This window comes from Desmodus rotundus, chromosome 6 (assembly GCF_022682495.2).
Source record: "Desmodus rotundus isolate HL8 chromosome 6, HLdesRot8A.1, whole genome shotgun sequence".
Classification (NCBI taxonomy): domain Eukaryota; kingdom Metazoa; phylum Chordata; class Mammalia; order Chiroptera; family Phyllostomidae; genus Desmodus; species Desmodus rotundus.
Window position 1 is genome coordinate 112,652,989 of NC_071392.1, and position 21,748 is coordinate 112,674,736.

General features: G+C 37.1%; 1 protein-coding gene and 1 non-coding gene across 11 annotated transcripts in view; both read left to right on the forward strand.

The window, feature by feature from the left end:
- The window catches only part of NCOA6 (nuclear receptor coactivator 6), a 98,839-nt gene that overhangs the window by 45,758 nt on the left and 31,333 nt on the right, over nt 1-21,748 (forward strand). For 8 of the 10 annotated variants that reach the window (XM_053926499.2, XM_053926501.2, XM_053926496.2 and 5 more), the window contains 6 exons: nt 460-741; nt 3,894-4,049; nt 9,303-9,425; nt 16,970-17,098; nt 17,804-18,673; nt 20,715-20,861. In XM_053926499.2, coding sequence (XP_053782474.1) covers nt 507-741; nt 3,894-4,049; nt 9,303-9,425; nt 16,970-17,098; nt 17,804-18,673; nt 20,715-20,861 — 1,660 coding nt within the window. In that variant the 5' untranslated portion in view covers nt 460-506. The remainder of the gene's footprint in view (nt 1-459; nt 742-3,893; nt 4,050-9,302; nt 9,426-16,969; nt 17,099-17,803; nt 18,674-20,714; nt 20,862-21,748) is intronic. The other 2 variants (XM_053926503.2, XM_053926504.2) reach the window with 2 other exon arrangements.
- On the forward strand, nt 6,737-6,874 carry LOC112304283 (U4 spliceosomal RNA). Its single transcript, XR_011651394.1, has one exon. It is a non-coding gene; the product is annotated as a U4 spliceosomal RNA (small nuclear RNA).

Here is a 21,748-nt window from a genome sequence, read left to right on the forward strand (position 1 = left end):
ACCTTGGCTTCTCTGAAGCTTTTGTCAGTACAGGAGTAAGGGAAGTCTTGGGGATCTTCTTGTGTTGTGGGGTCCACCAAAGGCTAATAAAAATTAATTTTCAAAAAATACTTGTTTTATTTTCTTGTGATCCCTTGTTCCCTCCTCCTCGTATTCTAGACTTACAGAAAGGTAGCACATAACACAGTAGACATAAACATTATAACACAATAAAAGGAATTTTATTTAAAACTGGTATAAAACAAATAAAATAAAACTGGTGTATTTTTATTTCTAGTATCTTTGAGAACTAATTATTATATGATACTTTAATTAAAATAGTATATCCTCTCTGTAATTTCTTAATTTTTATAGTACTTTCTTTTCGACAATTAAATAACAGTTTTCACAGAATAGATTATAGACTGTTGATTGTAAAATTATGCATTGCAGTGCTTTTTCTCTCTTCTCTTTTCAAAGGTTTTCTTATTTTCCACTTGGCACATGCTTCTGGAATAATACTCACCATGGTTTTGGATGACCTTCCAAACTTAGAAGACATCTATACTTCCTTGTGTTCATCAACAATGGAAGACTCAGAGATGGATTTTGACTCTGGACTAGAAGATGATGACACAAAAAGTGATAGTATTTTGGAGGACTCCACAATCTTTGTGGCCTTCAAAGGAAATATAGATGATAAAGACTTCAAATGGAAATTGGACACAATATTGGAGAATGTGCCCAATTTGTTACACATGGGTAATTGTTTTAATTATTTTTTCCTTCTAAGTGTTTGCCTTTGTATGGTTATCTTGAGTTTTATAAAGTAAAAATTTGCTGTACTGATTTGAAAGATTGATTTTAATTGTGAAATTAGAATTTTAGGATTTTTTTTTTTAAGAAATGCAATTGTGTTTCTTTTAAGTACATGGAGGAACTGAACTGAACATAGTGACACTTAAATAACCTGCTGTAGTGGATAGGAGTAATTCTCAAGACCCAAATATATTTATTGTTTTTAACTCGCTGGTTTTCAGTTTCCTTACCTATAAAATGAAGAGGTTAGACTGGGTCTCTAAGGCTCCTTAAAGCTTACAAAAATCTTTTATTCTATGGTTCTACTTAAAGTATACTTGAAATTTGTTCTTTTAAATTTTAGATCAGAGGCTACCTGGATCCAACCATCTTTGTAGCCACATGTTGTAGCCCACCTTCATTTCTTTGTTTTGTTTTTTTATTCTTTTTATGTTTGAATTTCATTGCCAATGCTGTAAAATTTTAAATATTTTACATAAAAATCCATGTTTCGATTTGTCTTTTAAAATGGAAAGATTTGATACCATTGAGCTCTCCCTCTGTCCCAGATGGTGCTGAATGGCAGCTGCCTCTGAAGGCAGGCCCTCACTGCACCACAGTTCCCATCCGGTCTTGCGTCACACACTTAGGTTGCCTGTCTTGTTCTTGTGGGCATTTGTGGCTTTGAACCTCGATTTAGATGTTCTCCATCTCTTCTGGTCAGCACAATTATCTAATAATCCCTTCTAACATAGTGCAAAGCCTAAAGTTTTTAGCCTTTTATCACAAATCTTAATTTGATCAAGTGTTCATTAACTTTTTTAAGTTTGGGGTTTTTTTTCTTTGAGATTTGATATCAGAAGGGAAGCTGTTGTTTTTTTTCAAGGACTTTTTTACTGTGTTATGTAAGACTTCTTTATAGTTATGGGTTATTTAGCATAGTAATAGGGGATTTTATATGTTAAAGTTATACTTATCACTATCATTATCACCATAATCATAGTCATAATATGTCATATTATAAGGACCCAGCTAAAATATTATAAGGGCCTGAAATTGTTCATTGCTCATACTTACCCACATTTTTCCCTTGTTTTTAAATTGCTGAGTCAGTTTATGGCTTTTAAATAATTTACCAAACCCAGACTTAATGTTATCAGTTTATATTCTTGGTGCAAAAAAGTATTTTAAGTCATCATATCTTCTCAAATATGATGGAAGTTTAAAAAACTTTTGATAAAATATAACTATGTTATATATGAGGATTTTTCTGCAGCCATATAACAACTATATAATACCATAAGCATATTTGATGTTTGTCTAGACCATATACAGAATTTCAGTACTTTTCAGATTGGGAAGAAGCTCTGTAGCATCTGTACTCTATGGAATGAGGACCCCAACCTTCCTGCCTTTTGCTGTTCAGAGGCATAAGTGCCATGGAAAGGAAATTGACCTGAGAATCAGAGCTGGATTTTAATGCCACCTCTGATGCTGCTAGGTAGCCACCAGATCCTGGGCCAATCACTTAGCCTTTCTGGGCTTCAGTGACCTCGCCTGTAAAATAGACTTGGACTAAATATTTCCTAATCCTTTCTAAATTTCTGTGATTATATTACCTCACTGCTCTTAGCAAGTAGTCTCTTTTCCCACATTAGAACAAGTGAACTTCATATCTGGGTAAGTTAACTTTCAATGTATAATGATTTTGAAGATGGCAGGGGCTTGAGGAAACATGTAGGCACTTACCCCTGTCCGTGGATATTTCTTATTCTGAGAACAGATATATCCATATGACCATTTTCTTCACATTAGAATGGAAAACTGAATAGAGGGTACTAAAGATCAAATTTAGCTGAGTTTTAACAAAAGGGAAAACTATTTTGTCTGGCATTGTTGAAAAAAAAGGTTTTTTATCTACTAACTGGACCTGGGATTTGCTTTATATCTATAAAATATAATTGCAAACAGTATTACCTTTTCATTAGTTAATGTTTTAAAAACATATCCTGAAGTTTGCATTGACTCTTCAGACTTGATAAATGTAATACTTTCATATCCTGACTGCAGCTGGGTTGTAAAATTTATGTTGGTTTCCCCTTCAGTTTGGTGTGCTTCAGTGGAAATTCTACTCTTGTTTAAAGTAGAAAAAGACTTGCCCTGGTGTGTAAAAAGGCTGGTGTGGCTTAGTGGATTGAGCACTGGCCTTTGAACTGAAAGGTTGCCAGTTTGATTCCCAGTCAAAGCACAGGTCTGGGTTGCTGGCCAGGTCCCCAGTAGGGGATGTGCAAGAGGCAACCAACAGACATTTCTTTCTCTCACATTGATGTTTCTCTCCCTCTCTGTCTCCCTCCCTTCCCCTCTATCTAAAAATAAGTGAAAAAAAAAAGTAGAAAAAGATTTAAAAGTCAAAGAGATAAAGAATCAAGACTTAAGACCTCCATAAACCAAAGCATTTATAGGACATTGGAAGATATGTTTGCTCCCTGTCTCTATAATTATCTTCCACAGGGATGCTTAATGAATATTTACATATGAGTATTAAAATTTCAAATACTTACCTTTTATAATTAAATCTACTACTGTCCCTTATAGTGCTGTTTCTTTCAATAAGCTGCATATCCCTTAGTCTTCTACAGTTAGTTGGCTTACCTGCCAATTGAATTTTTATAGAATTTTACTTAAAATTTGAGACTTAAATGTTGTTAACTTCTCAGTTCACATACATTGAATTGAGTCCAGAAGTAGGCATTATTCTATCAGTTTAAATTTAACCTATCTCTTTTCTCATATTTCTTACTCCATCTTGCTGCTGTCCATTCATTCACTTTCTGTGGTGTAGCAGATCCTGCACTAGGTTTTTGGCATGTATTATCTCATTTATCACTCACAATCTTATGAAAGGTAATTTTCAGAAAGATTAAATAACTTGTTCATGGTCACCCAGATGCTAAGTGGTAAAGAGATTGGATTTAAAGTCTGTCTAACACCAAACCCTAAGCTTCTCAGCTACTCTAAGCTAGTACTCTGTCTTGTTCTTTTACTTTGTTGTTTGTTTTCATGCCTTCTGGTGGCCAAAGATTACTAATACTGTTCTCTTTTCTTTCACAACCAAGAATCCAGCAAGCTAAAGGTACAGAAGGTAGAGCCCTGGAACAGTGTACGTGTGACATTCAACATCCCCCGGGAAGCAGCGGAGCGGCTACGAATCCTGGCTCAGAGCAACAACCAGCAGCTTCGGGATCTGGGGATTCTCTCCGTTCAGATCGAAGGTGCCTATCTGTACCTTAGTCATAAAAACAGCAGAATGTAGCATGATTTCCTGTGCTACTGGTTCCTCTCAAGTTTCAGAATGCCAAGTAACTTATGTAACCTGTGCTCCACGTTATAGTACCTTAGGGTGAAGAGGGATTGAGGCTCTGGTTAGGTCCTGATGCTTCAGCATCTGTAGCCTCCAACTCCATTCTTACGGCTGATTTTGGCTGTCAGCCAGTCAGACTTTGATTTTACTGGTATCCTGACCAGGAACTGATTTGTCTTTTGAAGACTATCTAATTTCAGTTGCTTCTTTACACCAACTAAGCCCTAGTTTTTATTTCTTTGTTCATCTAATAGAGATTAGGAGGCCCTAAACAATTCTTTTGTACCAGTATTTATTTTTAAAATACTTTGCCAGAGTGATTTTTTCAAAAGGAAAATATACTACACACACACACACACACACACACAGTTTAAATCCCTGCAATGGCTTGCTGCTGTTTACAGAATAAAGACCAAACTTTATTTTTAAGTATATATTGTTGATTATGCTATTACAGTTGTCCCATTTTTTTCTCCTCTTTATTGTCCTCTGCCCTCACTCCCTCTCTTACCAGCATCGCCTCCCCTTAGTTCATGTCCATGGGTTATACATACAAGTTCTTTGGCTTCTCCATTTCCTGTACTATTCTTAACCTCCCCCTGTCTATTTTGTACCTACCATATATGCTTCTTATTCCCTGTACCTTTTCCCCAATTCTCTGCCCACCCCCACCCCGTTGATAACCCCTCCATGTGATCTCCATTTCTGTGATTCTGTTCCTATTCTAGTTGTTTGCTGAGTTTGTTTTTGTTTTTGTTTTGTTTTTAGGTTCAGTTGTTGATAGTTGTGAGTTTGTTGTCATTTTACTGTTTATAGTTTTGATCTTCTTTTTCTTAGATAATTCCCTTTAACATTTCATATAATAAGGGCTTGGTGATGGTGAACTCCTTCAGTTTGACCTTATCTGGGAAGCACATTCTCTGCCCTTCCATTCTTAATGATAGCTTTGCTGGATAGAGTGATCTAGGTTGTAGGTCCTTGCTCTTCATGACTTTAAATACTTCTTTCCAGCCCCTCTTGCCTGTAAGGTTTCTTTTGAGAAATCAGCTGATAGTCTAATGGGAACTCCTCAGCAGGTAACTCTTTCCTTTTCTCATGCTGCTTTTAAGATTCTCCCATTCTCTTTAATCTTGTCTGATTTAATTATGGTGTGTTGTGGTGTGTTCCTCTTTGGATCCAACTTCTTTGGAACTCTCTGAGCTTCCTGGACTTGCATGTCTGATTCCTTTGCCAGATTGGGGAAGTTTTCCTTCATTATTTTTTCAAATAAGTTTTCAATCTCTTGCTCTTTATCTTCTCCTTCCGGCACCCCTATGATTCAGATGTTGGAACATTTAAAGTTGTCCCAGAGGTTCCTGAGCCTCTCCTCAGTTTTTTGAATTCTTGTTTCTTCATTCTGTTCCAGTTGAATGTTTATTTTTTCCTTCTGTTCCAAGTCCTTGATTTGAATTCCAGTTTCAGAGTGGATTGTGCCCTTTCAGGTGCAGATTCCCAGGTGGGTGTGCTTGTGTACCTTCTAGGATTTTGTGGGCCCCTCCAACGGATTTTCTTGTGAGGCTGGGTATTTCTTCCACCACCAGAACTCCCGCAGGTTTTTCCAGCCAGGGGTTCTGAGGCTTTAGTGTCCCACACTGGAACGCAGGGTTATGCAGTCTGTCTCACTCCCCAGTTGTCCCTCCCAGTTTAGCCGCATGCAAGTGTGGGATATTCTGGTCCACCAGCCTCCACCTGGCCTGCCCCAGTCTTCCAGCTAACACCTTGTCATGAGTCCTCACCACCCCAGCTGCCCATCTCCGCCCCTCCTACCAGTCTGGATGAATGTTTCTTTAACTCCTTGGTTGTCAGACTTCCATACAGTTAGACTTTCTGGCAGTTCCAGTTGCTTTTTGTTTTTAGATTGGTTGTTACCCTGTTTCGGTTGTGTGAGGAAGCAGAGTGTATCTACCTATACCTCCATCTTGGCCAGAAGTCTGTTAGTTGTTGGTTTGTTTTTTTATGTTGTTTTTGGGGGGTTTTTTTGGTTTTTTTTTTTACCAAAATTTAGCTTATATGTAGTTGACAATTAGGGGAATAATAGTATAATGTGGAAATTGTGTTTATTCATATGTGATTGTTCCTGGGCAGAGGGGGCTAGAATTGTAGGACTCAAAGAGTAATTATCTACGCGGAAGCATAGCCTTTAGCTCAGCTGCTGCATAGGTGGAAGTCCTTTCAGCTTTATTTTAAGAAAATTAAGAATGGGAACTTACACTCAAGTATTTTACCTTCCCCAGAATTACATTGCATGGCTCTTGTCTTGTGACAAATTGCACTTCCTCTAGTGCCTGCCTTACTGGCAGCCGCACTGGCTCAGAGCATCACTCCATCTGCAATATCTCAGCACCTTTCATCAGGCATTTCCACTCTAGTGTTTTGGGGTATGTTGTGTCTACTAATTTTTTTTATTTTCGTTTTTATTAGAGCTCTGGTTACAGAGATGCATGAGTTTTGAGTTTGCCCCAACAATGTTTTTCTCATAAAGCCAGTTATTTTCAGTGTGAGATTTTACAGAATGTACAGTTTTCCAGGACTGCATTTATCATATAGAAAAACGCCTATAGCTTTGCGCAGTGGCAGTATCGTAGCCAATGAGGTTTATCCGAGGCGCGATTATTGCTAATTGAAAACCAGCTATAATTTTTTGTAAGGTATGATAAGATGACTATTTATCTTGTTCAATAAATAGCTAATAAATGCCTACGATGTACCAGGCACTGTTCTGTGTATAAAAGCTATAACTAGGGTGGTCTTATAATATATCATCTAAATCAGGATGCTTTCAAGAGTAAAAGAGGGTGCTATTAATAACCATCCCAAGACAATAGATATAAAGAAACTAGAGCAGACTTATGGTTACCCTTGAATAGTGATGGGGGACACAGACAAGAAAGCAAGTAAAAGAATATTTACATGGAGTGTCCTCTGAAGAAATAACAGGATATTCTGGTAAGGGTGACCTAACCTTGGGTAAGATGGTCAGAGTAGGCCTTTCCAGGTGTGTGACACTAAAAACGACATGAAAATTGAAACATTGACTTACATGAGAATAGTGCAGAAGACTGATCTAGGCAGAGGGAACAACATGTGTGAAGGTCTTGAGATGAGAAGCAGGTTTGTGTGCCTAAGAAACTTTAAAAAAATGCCACAAAAGGCCGAATCCTTTCTATTGAAGGAGAAACTAGTGTGAGTTGGGCTTAGAGAGGTAGGCTGTCCGATAGAGTAGCCACAAGCCATATGTAGATATTGAGCAACTGGAAATGTGCTGTAAGTGTGAAATACATACTGGATTTTGAAAGTTCAGCTTTCCCCAAAAAGAATGTAAAGAATCTCATTAATAATTTTTATATTGATTATATGTTGAAATAATAATACATTGGATGTATTGGGTTAATAAAGTATATTACAGTCAACTTTACCAGTTTGTTTTTACCTTTTTACTAAAGCATCTAGAAAATTTAAAATTATATGTGTGGCTTGTATTATATTTTTGTTGAGTAGCACTAGGCTAGATAGACAATTAGAGGCATTGTATGCCCTATTAAGAAGTTTGGCTTGTATTCCTAAAGCAGTGGGAAGCAGTGGAGTAGTTTAAGCAGAGAAATGACATGATCTGATATCCATTTTAAGAACAATATTTTCCTCGACTGTCCTAGCAAGTTTGGTATATTAATAGTTCTTTTGCTTTAGTGGAAACCTTCAAAATCTGTATTTCTCTCTTACTTTTGACTTCCATAGCCAACTTAGGGCATCCTGTAGCCCTTGGTGATTGGTAGGATGTTAGTTCCCTATGACCAAGCTACCTGCCTGGTTAAAACAAAGCTGGCATACATCAAACCCGTGCTCTCATTAGCTTCCTTCTTTTATCATCTGGCTCTGTAAGGAAGGACTTCAAGTGAATGCATCCTTTCAATTCCTCAGCCACAAGCCCGCTATACTTTTATTGTCCACAGGGTGGTGCTGTTCTCAAGAGTAACAGTCAAATTTTTGGATTAAAGGTGTGAAGTATCCCAAAATTTATTTCAAAGACCTTTTATCATTAGACCAAGTAAGATTTAAGTTGCCTCTAAGTTTAGGGCACATTCATTTGGAACACTTCTAGTGACATTACCTACCAGGCATTGTGAGGTTCAAATGAGACAGGATTTTGTGAGCATTAACAATTTTATACAAATGCTGGTCGAATCATCAGATGTCTCAAAGGTAGATTAGTAACAACCTATCTACTCTCTTTTTTTCAGTTGAAGTTGACATGCAATGTATTAGTTTTTTGTGTGCAACATAGTGATTAGACGTTTATATAACTTACAAAATGATACCCCAGTAAGCCTGGTACCCGTCTGATATCATACATAGTTACTGAAATATTATTGACTATATTTCTGTTCTGTACTTTACATCCCTGTGACTGCTCTTATAACTGGCAATTTGTACTTCTTAACCCTCTTCATGAACATTTTCACCTATCCCCCTATCTCCCTTCCGTATGGCAAACGTTTATTCTCTGTATCGATTAATTGGTTTCTGTTTTGTTTGTTCTTTTATTTTGTTTTTTAGATTCCTCATGTAAGTGAAATCATATGGTATTTGTATTTCTCTGTGACTTTTTATGGCTAAGTTATATGCCATTGTATATTATGTACCACATTTTTATCCATTCATCTGTCAGTGGACACTTAACAACCTATCTACTCTTCATTGCATGAATTTCTCTGCTAGATATCTGTTTACATTGTAGTTATTGAAAAGAAAATGGTTTTTTGCTCACAAATATTACAGTGTCCCCATATCATTATTTTCCTTCACACATGCGCATGCACACACACTCTTGGTGAGCTAGTTGAAAATAAATACTGAGTTCCAAGATCTCTGCTGCTGCTATGCATCATTAATCATTGCCCATCTGCTGTATTGTGAGGATTGGTTATGGTCTCCTCATACTTCATGTAAGGTGACCTGCTCAGATGAGGTTGAAGAAAGATCCATATAGTATTGAACCCACCGTTTTTATATTGGTAAATTTACCATAATCCTTCAAAAACAGAAAACTACAACTCTTGCGTACCTGTTTTTAAACAAAATTTGCATTTATTGTGATGGTTTCCTTTTTATAACCTGTCATTTCCAGGGGAAGGTGCTATCAACCTGGCTTTGGCTCAGAACCGAAGTCAAGATGTGAGAATGAATGGACCCATCGGAGCTGGAAATTCAGTTAGGATGGAGGCAGGATTTCCCATGGCAGGTGGTCCAGGTGAGATCTCCCACTCACTTACTGACATTTTACTAGTTTCCTTTTTTGGCTTTACCTGCTAATGTATGATCATTTGGGTCCTGTAAGATAGGCAGGGCTTCCTGGCACATCTCTTGCCCATCTAGTTCAGGAACTAGTATTTACTAGTTCAGGAAATCAAGATTCGGAGGCTCGATAGAGTCACAGAGCATGAAGCTTATAGTCTTTACAATATTTGGGGTTCATGGTTAAAGGTAGATGAGCACTGAGGAATGCTGCAAAAATTTATTGAGTTCTTGTTATATGACAGGACCTATGCTAAGTGTTGGAAATAGAAATGAATAAAATATTTTTTTACCCTCATGGTGTTTATAGATAATGGAGAATGTAGCTTTCTAACTCCCCCTTTCTCTAAGGCTGAGAATCTGTGAGCTAAGAGTTCTTGTATGCTTATGTGGAATCTGTAGAAGTATGTGGGAAAATATGTGTTTTTATATACTTAGAACCTGAGAGAGTTATAAATTTTTTTACTGCCTTTTCTAGTAATCCTGAAATGTCTTCTTTGGAGATTGAATTCAACATTTTGTGAATTACAGAATGTTAAAATTGAGTTGGCTCTGTCATTTAAAACTGAGGAAGGTATGGAGTTCAAAGAAAGGAAGCAAGTTTCCCAGGGGCAAGTAACAGTAGGCTTAATATCTGATATGTAACTCCCAGTTCAGTGGTCTTTTCACTACAATAGTGGCTTTTGTACTTCTGCTGTAAGACATTTTTATTCAAAGAAACCAGAAAAGCATAGCTGCTGTGGTTGAAGCAGAGTAAGCACCTGAAACTATACAGAGTCATTCACCTCCCCACCTACCACAACAGCTCTTGAAGAAATGCAGGAAAAGGGAGAAGCTTAGTTTATAAAGCCATTGCTCTGAACAGTAGCCAAAAACGTGGCCATATAGAGTTGGAAGTAGGTTTTTATCCTGGCACTGCCATTTAGTGGTTACCTCAAGCTAGTCATTGCATCTCTCCAAGCAAGTTTCTTCACCTATAAGATGCAATAGTAGTGCCTTTAATCTACTGAGCTCATGCTTGAAGGTGGATGGATGAGCTATGTAGCAAATGTTTGCTGAATTCCTATTCTACATCAGGATCTGTGCTGTTGGGCTATTGTGGAGTACCATATAGTAGATGGAAAATACCCAGCGTGGTACTAATAGTAGGGAGTCAATAGATGTAGTTCTCCATAGAAGTCTGAGCATTTGGTGTTAAGGCAGCTTGATGAATACCAATAAAACAAATTAACATTTAAAAGAAAAACAAAACACCCTGGCTGGTGTGGCTCAGTGGATTGAGCACCAGCCTGCGAACCAAAGGGTCGCCAGTTCACTTCCCAGTCTGGGCACATGCCTGGGTTGTAGGCCTGGTCCCCAGTTGAGGGTGTGCAAGAGGCAATTGACTGATGTTTTTCTTGCACATTGACGTTTCTCTCCTTCGCTTTCCCCCTTTCTTCCCCTCTCTGAAAATGAATAAGTAAAATCTTCAAAAAAAAAAAAACCAGGGGCAGCTTGGTGAGAGAATATAGGTAGCACTCTTGTCACTGGTGAAGAACCAGAGTCAGAAGAGTGGGAAGAGCCTAGCTAAGTTGCATGTAGTAGTGAAAGATTGAATAGACGTGAGATGAGATTCAGGAAATCCAGGTTCTAGTCTCAATTCCTCGCCAGATGACTTAATATTTACTACCCTTAGTTTCCTTTAAACATATTTAATTATATTATAGAAACAATGATCCCTTCCAGCCTTAAAATGTTAGGACCCCATAAGGGATGAGATCCTAAGGGATGATATCCCAGCCTTAAAGTGATATCAGAACACTAATTGCAAGCTCTTCTGGTATCTGGCAAGTAACTCTCTTAGTATCTGCATATAGCAGGCATATAAGTATCTTTGGAAAATGAGTGTAAATTATGGCATTATGTGTAATTCATTGTCAACATAGGAAACTTAGAAGCTTTAGGTTAAAATTAGGTTAGATTTAGTAAAGACCACTGATTGTGATAATATATACAATATGAAGTTTCAGGAATAATGAGCTAGTGGTGATCTATAGTCACAATAACATTTTAACCCCTAATCTTTCTTTACTGCCAAGCATACTTCAGGCTTGTTTTTCTCTATTGTCCATAGGGATAGTGGATGCAAACAAATTTAATAGAAGGTTAAACTAAGAAGAGGAATTTTTTCTGGGAAAGGTGATCTTAGTATCCTATAAAACAAAAATTAATGAATTGGAAATTGTGTATCTAGAATGTCTTAGATTATAAGTTTTTCTTAGTACTGTTTCTCTCAGCATTGGTAACAGAAAATTGACTGATAAGCAGAAGTTTTTTGTAATTAAAACCATATCCATACTTTTTTCCCCCCCATAGTTTTAGAGAATCTCAAGATTAGGGAGGATATCATAGCAGTCATTTAGACATGGTTTCTCAACCTTGTCACTATTGATACTTTGGGCTGATAATGCTTTGCTGTTGGGAGCTGTCTTGTGCACTGTGGGATGTTTAGAAGCATCCCTGGCCTCAACCCATCAGATGCCAGTAACACTGCCACCCTTCTTCCCAGTAGTGTCAACAAAAACTGTCTCCAGACATTGCTAAATGTCACCTGGGAGACAAAATGGTGTTCCCCCCAAAGTTGTGAACCATGGATATAGTCCAAATTCCTACCTAGTGCTGGAATGTATTTTATAGTATCTCTGCTGAGCATGTAGTCAGCCTGTGCTTGAACCTTTCTGAGTGTAGAAGGCTGATTGTACACAATAAAACCTGTTTCTTATCTCCCAAGAACTTTCTTACTAATTACCACCTTTGAAAAATGGGATGGGGTTCCTCAAAAACAAATCCATTTTCAAGAGGTGAACATTTACCCAATTGCCCTCTTCAACTGCAAAACACCTAAAAATGCCGAATAAAAATTAACATTTAATGCACAGTTGAGTGTGTAAGAGAGTAAGGGAAATCCCCCAGGCAAGAAAGAAGTCAAAGAAAAAAATTTAGACAGCATTAAACAAATGAGATTGTGTAGGGGCAAAGGCATTTGAATTTAAATGGCCAGGAAGGGATAAAATATGAAGCCTTGCCTTGGGTCCACATAAAGAAGAAAGTTAGAACTCAGAATTCCACATGAAGCCTGAATTTTCAGTGAAAGATAGATTTGAACATTTTTACCCGCTGGCATAGAAAAACAAATGCAAAACTTGTCCCTCTTGGCCTGGGCTCCTAGTTGGGGGTAGGGGAAATGGTGTTTTTTGGAATTGTTTTCTCTACCCTCATGCAGGTTGGACATTTTTGCCCTGGGGCAAAAATAGGTTTATAGTTCTGAGAACATGAAACACAAATTTATTTTTGTGTTACTATTCATTAATATGGTATTATTTTCCATATAAACAACTGTAAACCTACTTTTGCCCCAGTCTGTATTATTGAAATGACTCTGGAACAGCCAAGCTAAGTCATTAAGTGATTCTAGGCTGGTAATAATTGCTGAAGCTCTGGAGAGACACATTCTCAACCCAAGCCATTTCAGATTCTCATAGTTAAAGCCTACTATAAATGAGATTATACTTTAAATTTATAACATTTAGGAATAGACTCCCTCCCTCTAGTTAATATGAATTCAGATAGTGGGAATATTAGGGTGTTTAAAATTATGAAAGTCTTAAGTGGACAAGACACTATCAAAACATAGAATTTGGGATGAAGGGACCAGAACTTATAGAAATCTTTAAATTATTGAAGTTAATAACTTATTAAGCAAATTAGACACAGCTGAATGGGAAGGTGAACTTGAAGAACTTACCCAGAATACAGCAGAGAAAAAAATAAAAAATGGAAATATGAAAAAGGTTAAGAGACGTAAAGGATAAAATGAAGTCTAACATAAGTCTGAAAATAGTTCCAGAAGAAGATAAATTGAGGAGGGGCAATAGTTAAATAGAGAATGGCTGAAATTTTTCCAGATTTGGAGAAAGAAATGAGTCCTCAGACTCAGAAGCCCAGTAATCCTGAGCACTACAAATAAAAATAAATCCATATCCGGACACAAAATTGTAAAGCTGCAGAACATGAAAGACAAAGAGAATGTTAAAAGCAACTCAAAATAAAAGACCAATTATTTACAAAGGAAAGGCTATCAGACTCACAGGTAATTTCTCAGTAGCAACATTGGAAGCCAGGAAACACTGGAATATTTCAAAGTGATGAGAAAATGATTGACAGCCTAGAATTTTAAACTTAGCTACACTATCAACATTAGTATGAAATAAAGACCTTTTCAAAGAGACTAAGAAAATTTACCATTAACAGACCCTTGCTAATTGAACTGCTCAAGGATCTACTTCAGGAAGAAGAAAATTGAACCTAAGATGGAAGAAATAAGAGCTAAGAAAGAATGGTGAGCTAAATAATTGATAAACCTGGGGTAAATATTTCTAAATAAGCATTGACTTATTTAGTATAATAATGACCATATATTGTCTTTAGACTTTAAGTCAAATGTGTCTGTTGACATTTTAAATATAGTCACTAAAATAATAGAAATAGAGGGTATAACTTCCAAACTGTTAGTGGAGGGGTAGAAAGGAAGGACAGATAAAAAAATAAATCCAATAAAATTCAGGAAAAATAGGAAAACAGCACAAAAAAAGAAGGGTAAAAAGCAGTGGTATCATAAAATGATAAACTAAAATATATCAGCATTTAACAATAAAGTCAAATGGACTGTGAACTCTGATAAAATGAAAATAATCAGATTCAGTAATAAAATCAGATTTAGCCTTGGCTGGTGTGGCTCAGTGGATTGAGCACCAGCCTGCGAGCCAAAGGGTCACAGGTTCGATTCCCAGTCTAGGGCACGTGCCTGGGTTGTGGGCCAGGGCCCCAGTGTGGGGAGCATGAGAGGCAGCCGAACATTGATGGTTCTTTCCCTCTTCCTCCCTTCCCCTCTCTAAAAATAAATAAATAAAATCTTTTTAATAAAATAAAATAAAATCAGATTTAGCTATGTGCTCTTACAGGAAACATAAATTATAAGGACTCAGTTAATAGTTAAAAGGATAGGAAAAAAGATAATCCAAATGAATATAAACCAAGAAAAGGGGGACTATTTTTATCAAATAAAAAACACAGTTTAAGATAAAAAGCTTTACGGAGAATAAATTAGTACTATATATAAAAGAAAAAATTCTACAAAAAGGTAATTAAACTTTTATGTTCTTAATAAGCTAGCCTCAAAATACGTGAGGCAAAAATGGACAGAATTTCATGAAGATAGCAAATCTTAGGGAAAATTTTAACACACCTCTGTTAGTAATTGATGTATTGAGCTTATAAAAAATTGGTAAGGATATTATGACTAACATTTAAATGGTTTGATATAATGGGTATACAGTTGACCTTGAATAACACAGAGGTTAAGGACACCAACCACCCATGCAGTAAAATATCTGAGTATAACTTTAGACTCCCTAAAAACTTAAGTACTAACAGTCTATTATTGACTGGAAGCCTTGCCATACATAACATAAAGTTGATTTAAACACACATTTTGTATATTGTGTGTATTATAAGCTGTATTCTTATGATATATAAGCTAGGGAGAAGAAAATGTTATTAAGAAAATCATAAGGAAGAGGAAATACACTTGTAGTCCTTACATATTTATTGAAAAAAAATCCACTTGTAAGTGGACCTGCACAATTCAAACCCATGTTGTTCAAGGGCTAACGGTATATAGAAATCATGCACTAATAATTTAAGGATTCTTAATCTTTTCAAGCATAAATGGAACATTTATATAAGCTGACCATGTATTATTCCAAAAGCAAGTTTAGGTAAATGCCAAATATTGGTACCACACAGATCCTGTTTTCTAACCCATATGTAGTGCAGTTAAGTCAGTGACAAGAAAAAAACAAAGACAAAAATATCCCATATTTTTAGAAATTAAAAAAATGCATTCTAAGTACCCAGTGATTTTTGTTAAAAGTCAATAATCATGGACATAAGAAAATATTGAGAATGGAATAATGAGAAGAACATATATCAAAATTTGTGAGATGTCAATAAAGCACTTGGAAGAAAATTAAGCCTTCAATACTTATATTAGAGCAGAACTTTAACTGAAAATTAACAAGCTATGTGTCAGACTTAAGAATTTAAAAAAAACCAGCAGAGTAATAATTTAGGAGGAAGGAAATAATAAAGATAAGAGCAGCAATAAGTAAAGTATGAATTTTAAGAAACCCAGTAGAACAGAGGAGCAAAACCAAAAGATATTTTCTTGAAAAGATAACTAAATTGATGAATCTGGTAGAACAAGTAAAGAAAAGAAGAGAGACACAGGCGATACAAAGAATGGTAAAAAAAAAAAAAGTGTACACATTAAAAGAATGTATTTTATGGTATGTGAATTATGTCTCAATTTTCAAAAAAAGGAAAAAGGCATCCCATGAATAACTTTATGCTGATAAATTTTAAAGCACAACTCAAATTGATTTATTAATATGATACAGAAAGCGTGAAAAATCTATAACTACTTTAAAAATTGAAATAAATTAAAATCTGTCTCCCTGCGAACCGATAATACAAGCCATAGGCCCAGTTGATTTTACAGGTGAGTTTCACTAAATATTTAAAGAGCAGATAGACATATTTTTCCAGAGCATAGAAAAAGAGGAAAGATGCTTTTCAGCTCAGTTTGAAGTTATTTTTGTCTTGTTGCCAAAATTAAAGGAGGACAGGAAGAGAAGATAATTATAGGCTATTATCACTTGTGAACATAGATGCTAAATCCTAAAAAGCCTAACAGTATCAGAAATTAGAGAGCTATGGAGCAAGAGAAGTTCTGAAAATCTAGTTGGAGTATAAATTGGTATAGCCAATTTTGAGAGCAGTTTACCAATATGTAGTAAAACTGAAGATGCTTATACTTTAAAACCTAGCAATTCTAATTATATAGTGTAAAGACACTCACATGTCCACAAGAATACGTGACATTACAAAGTTCTAAGAATGAAAAATTAGAGTGGGGCAGGGGTGGGGTTTATTAGTATTTATCAACAGGATAATGGATGTATGGGTTCCATAAAATGGAGCACTATTAATGGCAGTCAAGATGAATAAAGCTCAAAAAATAATATTAAGTGCAAAAGGAACCTGAAGACTACATATAATATAATGCCACTTACATTAAGATTAAAAGCATACAAAATGCAATGCAATTTACTTACACATATGGAAAAGAAATAAAAAAATGAAAAGAAATAAAACATGCACGAAACAACGCTAATTATAAGATAAGAGGGAGGGCATGGAATGAGATTGGGAAGGAGTAGGGGGTTTCTGGGGTATATATACATATGGATCTGAAGGAGATCGGGCAAAATGCTTAGATGTGTATAAGGTAAATGATGGTACAGAAATTTTTCATACTTTTTCATATTCTTGAAATATTTCATTAAAAACAAACATTATGTCAATTCCAGTACTCTATTCTAGAAATTTTTTTTTCTCTAGGATTAATAAGAATGACCAACCCAGCCACTGTTATGATACCCCAGGGTGGAAACGTGTCTTCTTCCATGATGGCACCAGGCCACAATTCAGAGCTGCAGCCTAGGACTCCTCGCCCTGCTTCTCAGTCAGGTAACTACTCCCAGTCTTTTAGGATCAAAGAGGCTGGAACTCCGTGCACAGATGATTACAAAATTCATCTGTCTCTGATGCAATTCCCAACTGCCCAACTTAAATGCCACCTCTTTACAAAATCGGCCCTAATTTCTTCAAGCTAAAAGTCATCATTTCCTTCTCAGAATTTTTCATTATTCTCTTACCAGTCTTACCACAATATTCCTAAAAATGCATTTTTGGGCCTACTTATTCCTGCAAGGTACCCCATGAAAGAGCATTCTAAATGGTGAAGTAAATTTGGTAAATTGATCATCCTCCTGGAGATACAAAATTAACATACTGGAGGCACTGAAAGTCTTACAGCGAAGGAACCCTTCTGAAGTTGTTAGGGCCACGGTTTCCCAAACCTAATTGACTGTGTTTTGTTTTGTTTTGTTTTCTATAACACTAATGAACATAGTTCCCAGAATGTGCTTTGAAAATACCACACCATATTTTATGTTTGGCTCTTATGTCCACTTTTGAATCATAAGCTCTTTTAGGTGACATTTATCTTTATATCATTCTGGTACATTGCTTTGCATATAGAAGATGCTCACAAACATTTCACCAAATGGTACCAGCAGATTTTACTCTATATTTGCAGAATTGCCAAGACTACTGCTCTAGGATCTCGGTTGCACTAAGTTAATTTTTGCTCCGTTAACTGTCTTTAAACAGATGCAATGGATCCACTCCTCTCCGGGCTCCATATACAGCAGCAAAGTCATCCCTCAGGATCGTTAGCACCCCCGCACCACCCAATGCAGCCTGTCCCTGTGAACAGACAAATGAACCCAGCTAATTTTCCCCAGCTGCAGCAGCAGCAGCAGCAGCAGCATCAACAACAGCAGCAACAGCAACAGCAACAGCAACAGTTGCAGGCAAGACCCCCACAGCAACATCAGCAGCAACAGCCACAGGGAATTCGACCCCAGTTTACTGCCCCAACTCAGGTGCCTGTTCCTCCAGGCTGGAACCAGCTGCCTTCCGGAGCCCTTCAGCCTCCTCCAGCCCAGGGTTCACTGGGCACAATGACTGCAAACCAAGGGTGGAAGAAGGCTCCCTTGCCTGGCCCAATACAGCAGCAACTCCAGGCAAGACCATCCTTAGCCACGGTACAGACACCTTCCCACCCTCCCCCTCCATATCCCTTTGGCAGCCAGCAAGCCTCACAAGCCCATACAAACTTTCCTCAGATGAGCAATCCAGGCCAGTTCACAGCTCCTCAGATGAAGAGCATGCAGGGAGGGCCCTCCAGGGTTCCAACACCCCTGCAGCAGCCCCATCTCACCAACAAGTCTCCTGCCTCCTCACCCTCCTCCTTCCAGCAGGGATCCCCTGCATCCTCCCCAACGGTTAACCAAACTCAGCAGCAGATGGGACCAAGGCCACCTCAAAATAACCCACTTCCCCAGGGATTTCAACAGCCTGTCAGCTCTCCGGGTCGGAATCCTATGGTTCAACAGGGAAACGTGCCACCTAACTTCATGGTGATGCAGCAGCAACCACCAAACCAGGGGCCACAGAGTTTACATCCAGGCCTAGGAGGTGAGGAACACTGAAGCTATTTGTGTTAGTAAATCTACTGGAGATAGGTCTTAGTGGAACTACAATTTTGAGATAATGGAGGGAGTGAAATAAGGATGTAATTATTTGGTTTTGTGGATATAGTGGTGATGTATGATATAAATTAGTTAACTTGATACATTATGCAGTATCTTACTGGTTATGTTTAAGCTAGCCCTCTGATAAAAATACAGGTAAAATTCAATATAGGGATGCTCATTTTGTTTTCAAATCATTTTTGCTTGATCTTGTACTAGTAAATTAAAATGTCAAAAAGAAATATGCATTGCATTAACAACTTACAATGCTCAGCTGTAGAAAAAATTAAGGTTATGCGATAGAGCAAAAATGAAAAGTACAGGATCTTATTGGGGGAAAGGCCCATCTACTTTTCAATTTTGATAATCCTAAATTAGTAACATATCATGATATGTGTTAAATTTGATTAAAGTATTAAAGGGGAGTAAGTTCAGAAATCATTGATTTTTATAGTTTTATAATGCCAATGCCTGCTCCTTAGAGAGGGAATTCCACCAGTTATACCTAAAGGAGATTTATTTATTTATTTTGTAAGGTGCCTCTTGTATGAAGAAAAAGCAATGGAGCTTAATGTGTGAGAGGTAAAACGATTACAGTAAAACTTATCCATCTCCATGTTTATTATTTATTCTTATTAATCATTGATCTAGTGCACATGAATGTGCTTGGAGCTTTTCAGTAAGGTATAGAGAGTGTCAGTAATGCCGTCGTCATCTGATAAACACACCCCCCACCAAAAGACACCCATTGCCTACCCAGAAAAAACCCTTGCATCTTTAGTGCAACATAGCAAAGGCATGTTCCCATGGTTTCTGGTGAAATTAAGTTGCTCATCAGTCTTTTCACTCTCTTGTAATTAATTTTATAGACATGCAGGCTCCAATATTTTAATCCTAAGAAGTTTTTAGAAAATGCAAGAATGTTTCAGCTCCAAATTTCACTGTTCTGGGCATCTAGCCGTGAATCAGTGGAAGCTGGGTAGTCCCTCCTGCGAATGTGATTTCTGATTTAATTAACAATGAAAGCATGCAAATTGGGACTGTCACTGCTAAAGAAAGGATAAATGCATATTTGCCTACAAAGTGTTTTTCAGGACATTGAAAAATTTGGCCCTTAAAAAAATAAACGGACTAACACAAAAAATTTTGAGGGAGCTTTAGGTCTTGATGCTTCCATAGAGCAGTTGATGTGCTCACCTAGGTGATCTGGCCACATCAAGGCCTACGTTATAAAACAATGAATGGGTTCTGAGATTCTCCTTATTATGGATTTTCTGAAATTAAACTTTCCTATAAAAAGAAGTAATACTTCAGCGAGATTCCGTTAGAGCATGGTTTTTGGTACCAAAGCTGTCAGAGTTGCAGCAAACTTTATGAGAGGAAGGCGCAATGATAAATTTTATATAGTCTAACTTTGAAGCTCTTATAAATCATTTCTAACCTTTTGTCTTTTCCAAAGAGACAATAACATTGGGGGGAATTTTTCTACAAAGGAAATGGTCATCTATTTCCCTCAATGGAAGAAAAAAAAAACACCTATCTATCCTTAATATCAGGACCCAGCTTTTGTTTTATAGTATTTCTTACGAATTTCTTTGAATATGAGAGAATTTATTCCATTGGTACCTGAGTTAAAGTATGTAAAGTTTGGGGGTTCACTCTATTACAGAGGAAAGTAAAGCGCTCTAAACCTTGCTGTGACGTGGCCTCAGATCACATTTAGGGAGCAGATTGCCATCTTTTCCTTGGCATGTTCTAAGTGTAAATTTTTTAGTATTTCTTTTTCATTTTGACAATGCTCATGTAAGAGATTGTGTTGATTTTTTTAACCATCTTTCCCAACCTGATTATTAAAGATCTTACCAGTGTGACAGAGAGCTAAGCCAGTGGAGACTTCATGCAGCTCATCCTTCCTTATTCATTCCACATCTAAGCAAGAGTATAAATTTGCCAGGTAACTGCCTTACTCATTGTTTTCTATTAAGGAATGCCTAAACGCCTCCCACCTGGCTTCTCAGCAGGACAGGCCAATCCGAACTTTATGCAAGGTCAGGTGCCTTCGACCACAACAACCACCCCTGGGAATTCAGGAGCCCCTCAGCTGCAAGCAAATCAAAATGTCCAGCATGCAGGTTTGTTTTCTGTGATTTATTCAGCAAGCATTTATTGAGCATTGTGTGGTAGATATTGTGATAAGCAACAAGGTAAACGTAAGTTCTGGTTTCTCCCCTTAATTTCAAATCCTTAAATATGAATTATTCTTTCAAGGCAGTGATTGAAGTATCAAAAGTAGGTAAAATGTCTCAGGAACCTGGAAACGCCTAAGGGAAGGAGATGAAACTTGAGTTACAGCAATTTTTTCTTTTTTGAGAAGAACCAAATAGTAAGTATTTTATGCTTGGCAACTAAACTCTGCTGTTGTAGTACCAAAGTAGCCAGAGACAATACATAAATGAATGAGTTTGGCTATGTTCCGGACACTTTATTTACAGACTGGCAGTGGGCCTGATTTGGCTCATGGACTATAGTTTGCCAACCCCTCAGTTAGTAATAGGGTAAAAGGTGTTTGGGGCAGAGAAAACTATAGGTACAAAGACATGGAGGCACATGGCATTTTGGACAACTGCTACTTTAAAAATCTCTATATAGTGGATGTTAGCTGTGTTTATGCTGAGTGTCTGAATTATGATTTACAGTGTGGTATTTGAAGACCAAACTTCAATCAGTACTGGTTTAATGCCAACAGCATATTGCATATGAGAAATTTTGAAGGAGAAATAGAGTAGAGCAGAACATTTAAAAAGTGTGTGTAAACAGTATTATGTAAGCCCAGACTTCATGTTTCTGGTTGCTTAGGTACCACACGAGTAATCCTCTTACCCTTTTTCATTCAGGCAGTTAGGACTGAGTTAGTTCAAATATTTCCTCAACTCCATCCCCACTGGAGTTTAGTTGTGTGGTTCCAGCTTTAATTGTAAATCACTAAGGAATGAGAAAAATTCTAACTTAACAAGAAATA